Genomic DNA, 4,443 nt, shown 5'->3' with positions numbered 1-4,443 from the left:
GAAATTGCTGAGCGGTCGGGTTAGAACGGATAAAAGGAAGTACTTCTTCACCCAAAGAGTGATTCACACATGGAATTCACTGCCACAGGAGGTGGTGGAGGCTACAAGCATGGACGGCTTCAAAAGGGAATTAGATAGGCATATGGAGCAGAGGTCCATTAGTGTCTATTAGCCACAAGGTATAGATAGGGGCTCTGGGGCAAGTGATGCTCTGTCTTCTTGGTGCTTCAGGGGGCCAACAGTGGGAGGGCTTCTAATGTCCCGGCCCCACTGGTGGACCTCCTGATGGCACCTGGTATTTTTGGCCACTGTGTGACACAAGAGTGTTAGACTGGATGGGCCTTTGGCCTGATCCAACATTGGCGTCTCTTATGTTCTTATGCGAGACACTCCAAAGGGATCTGTTGAGGATGGGCGAGTGGGCATCAACGTGGCAAATGGGGTTCAATGTGGCCAAGTGCAAAGTGATGCACATTGGAGCCAAAAATCCAACTATAAATACAGGTTGATGGGGTCCGAACTGGCAGAAACTGACCAGGAGAAAAATCTTGGAGTTCTAGTAGATAACTCACTGGAAATGTTGAGACAGTGTTCAACTGCAATAAAAAAAGGCCAGCGCTATGCTGGGGATTATTAGGAAGGGAACTAAAAACAAATCAGCCAGTATCATAATGCCCCTGTATAAATCAATGGTGCAACCTCATTTGGAGTACTGTGTACAGTTCTGGTCACCACACCTCAAAAAGGATATTATAGCATTGGAAAAAGTGCAGGAAAGGGCAATTAGAAAGATAAAAGGGTTGGAACACTTTCCCTATGAAGAAAGGTTAAAACACTTGGGGCTCTTTAGCTTGGAGAAACGATAGCTGAGGGATGATATGATCGAGGTTTATAAGTTTATGCATGGGATAGAGCAGGTAGAGAAAGAAGTACTTTTCTCCCTTTCTCACAATACAAGAATTCATGGGTACTGAATGAAATTGCTGAGCAGTCTGGCTAGAAAGGATAAAAGGAAGTACTTCTTCACCCAAAGAGTGATTAACACATGGAATTCACTGCCACATGATGTGGTGGTGGCTACAAGCATGGACTGCTTCAAGAGGGAACTGGATAAACATATGAAGCAGAGGTCCATCAGTGGCTATTAGCCACAAGGTATAGATAGGAACTCTCAGTCTGGGGCAAGTGATGCCCTGTATTCTTGGTGCTTGAGGGGGCAACAGTGGGAGGGCTTCTAGTGTCCTGGCCCCACTGTTGGACCTCCTGATGGCACCTGGTATTTTTGGCCACTGTGTGACACAGTGTTGGTCTGGATGGGCCATTGGTCTGATCCAACATTGGCTTCTCTTATGTTCTTATGTAAGGGACCCTGCAAACACAGTCGATGCTATGGAGGTCTTGTACTGTTCATCATAATTGGCCTTTTATTTCTGTTCTGAATGGAAAGCATGGCAAGAGACTCATCTCAGCCATAATTTGTGGTCCAGGAAGCAGGTGATGCTGGAAGGGGGTTTGTTTGGCTGCATGACCCCTCCTCAGGCTATACAAAAGGGCTTACCCGGCTGTCCCCTCAGCATGCCACATCATACAGCACGTCAGAGGGCAGGCATAGGCAACAAGAGCCCAGGGGCTACTTAAGCAAGTCCTCACGTGTTCCTTCGCCTCTTTTTCCTGCTTGCCGACCCACCCTCGTATGTTGGTTGTTATGATTCATGTGTTAGTTGATTTTATTTTACTGTCACAGCTTGGCGGGTTAGGCATGGGGATGGATCTGTTTGGGGAGGAGGCTGTGCCTGCGTGCCTGCCTCCTCCACTTGGGGGGCTCCCATAAGGGGCCTTGGGGTGTGGAGCCATTCAGCCGCATGCCCAGGCGGGGGCTTCCGGCTGGCTTACACCACCAGGTGGCAAGGGGATATGTCCCCTTATCTCGCCACTCCGCAGTTTTTACCCCAGCAGGCATGCTGGGGAAGGGGTTCATCAGGTCGGCAGGCAGGTCGCCCGATGCTTGGATCCGTCCCCATGCTGCGCCATTGCTCCTTTGTCTGTAGTTAAAATAAATAAGCTGTGGCCACGATTTTACCAAAAGATGCTGTGTGCGTGTTATTCCTTCCAAGGACTCACCCTATACCCCTCCTTGAATCCGCAAACAACAGTGAAGCCCCCAAAATACCACAAATTATCAGATGTTTCCTTCATATGTTTCTTTTGTAAACTAAAACGAGGCAGTATCATATTAGAATAATTGTAATGTGTTGTTTATGGTTCCCTCCAAAAGGCAAAACGTGAAATCAGCTGTCATTCAGGATTTACAGCACACTTTCAGAGTGGGAAACGCTGTTCACTAGGGTTTTTAGAATACAGCCCTGGTGAGGTAAATGGGAAGCTTGAAATCTGCAGTACTCTACCTTAGTTCTCTTATAGCATTGCAATTGAAGAAATTATTTGCACGTGTATCTCAATAATTTCCATTACAAATGCAATGTCTGCATCAGTAAGTTTCCCTAATAAGGAGCCTGTGCTTTGTGACACTCTGGCAGTCAAACTTAATTGGCAGTGTTCTGAAACTGAAATGCCACAAGGAGTTTCCACTTCTCTGTGTTAACAAATTCAGACAAATTCCTGGCGAGTTGTAATCCTTAGGGTGTTCAGTTCAACTAGGAGGTCTTTTCAGAGTTTGAGCTAATGGAAGTCTCTCTTGTCTGCTTCAATTTTTCAGTGCTGTCAGCTGCCCATACTCAGAGATGAACCTGAACAAGGAACGTATGCTTCCAGATCGTTTGAGTGGTGAGATGCCTCTAAATAATCAACCAGGGCATTGGAACAGAAAGGCAGAAGTAACTGAAAGATCAGCCTCTCCTGTAAACAAGTAATTATTATTACAGCAAAAATATATTTCTGCTTTATTATATAGTTCATAGTGGCTGAAGACTCAGATGTATATACTGTGCAGATTATTTTTCTTTATGTATCCTGAATATGACCTATAGGCCACATCCATGTCGTTGAGTAAGAGCTCCACCTTTATATCTGTTGCTGGGGCAAGTAGCTCACACATAAGTTCTTTAAGATTCTCTCCTCTATTCTCTGGCAGCCCTTGGAAGCGTAGGACCATATTGGCCTTATCCATTTGCACTTTAGGGATGCTATCCTGAAAGCAGTGGCTGTAACACCCCTGAAGGCGGGGGAGAATGCTGTCAGAACGCTTAAGGATATTCCATTTGAAGTAAGGCAACGCAGAAAGAAATACAAAGAACTTGTGCTCTTCCTCCAAACAAATTCAATTGGATATAAATGGCTATTTCCAGAAGAAGTAACATTTAAGATTAAAGAGAAGAAGGTCAAGATTGACTCTGTTCTTAAAGCTCAAGAATTTCTAAAAGAACAGCTGGGAAGGTTGGAGGATGAGAAAAAAGAAGAGGATCGTAGGTCCAGCGGTGAGCTGGAAACTGGTTCATCTGGCGAGGACTCTTTGTCAGAGCAGGGGGCAGTAGCCCCAAAAAGTCCCTACAAGCTGCGGAAAAGAAAGAAGAAGAAGTAAAGGCTGAAGGACTCTGAATTTGTGCCTTTGAGAAAGACAGGTTGCTTACCTGTTCGAGTAGACAGTTTACGACAGTTCAACAAGACATCATTGATACGAGCGTCCATCACTGAAAGCGTATTTCCCACAGAGTCAGCTTGAGACTCAGAGGATCGTAGTGAAGGACCTGGCCCTCCTGAGCCTGGAGGAGATCCAACTCCTGCGGCAGGTGTACAAAGGATCCCTTGGCTAACCTCAACAGTGTCGGGAACCAAACTTGCCGAGGCCACCAGGGGGCTACTAGAAGACAATGGGGCTTGTCGTGTTGTATTTTCACCAACACCCTGTGAAGCAGCGGAATCGGAGGAAATAGGTACAGAAAGTTGCGAGCCCACGACATCAACAGGCCGTCCCCCAGTGACAGAGGGTCCAATCCCGCTCTGGAACAACAACCCCGCTCTGGAACAAAACATGGGACACTTCTTGTTGAATCGAGTTGCAAAAACATCGATGTGGGGATGTCCCAGACGTTGAAAAAGAGGGAGGAGATACTTTGAATTCAGCTCCCAATCGTGGTCCGATGCTCCTCCTCTGCTCAGGAAATCTGCTTGCTGGTTCAAAGTTCCTGGCAGATGGGCAGCTTGGAGAGTGATATTCCGATGAAGGCACTCTTCCCATATGTCCATAGCTAGCCTGCAAAGGGATCTGGACACTGTCCCGCCCTGGCGATTGATATAAGCCATTGCAGTTGTATTGTCTGTAAATATTAACACAGCTTTCCCTGCAACCTGTTTGTGCAAGGATCTGAGGGCAAATTTTACGGCCAGCAGTTCCAGATAGTTGATGTGATGACGTTTCCAAAGGGGCTGCCATGGAGCACCCACACAAGTGTCGTCCGTATGAGCACCCCAACCCCACAGGGAGGC

General features: G+C 46.7%; 1 protein-coding gene across 1 annotated transcript in view; it reads left to right on the top strand.

Moving 5' to 3' along the window:
* The window catches only part of L3MBTL3 (l(3)mbt-like 3 (Drosophila)), a 148,576-nt gene that overhangs the window by 116,503 nt on the left and 27,630 nt on the right, over nucleotides 1–4,443 (top strand). Inside the window, exon 18 of the mRNA XM_015411356.1 lies at nucleotides 2,717–2,866. Within this exon, the coding sequence (XP_015266842.1) occupies nucleotides 2,717–2,866 (150 nt within the window). The remainder of the gene's footprint in view (nucleotides 1–2,716; nucleotides 2,867–4,443) is intronic.

The sequence above is a fragment of the Gekko japonicus genome, unplaced genomic scaffold (genome assembly GCF_001447785.1).
Source record: "Gekko japonicus isolate JY-2015 unplaced genomic scaffold, Gekko_japonicus_V1.1 scaffold2568, whole genome shotgun sequence".
Lineage (NCBI taxonomy): Eukaryota > Metazoa > Chordata > Lepidosauria > Squamata > Gekkonidae > Gekko > Gekko japonicus.
Note: the sequence above shows the minus strand (reverse complement) of the source record. Positions and strands in the feature narration are given on the sequence as shown.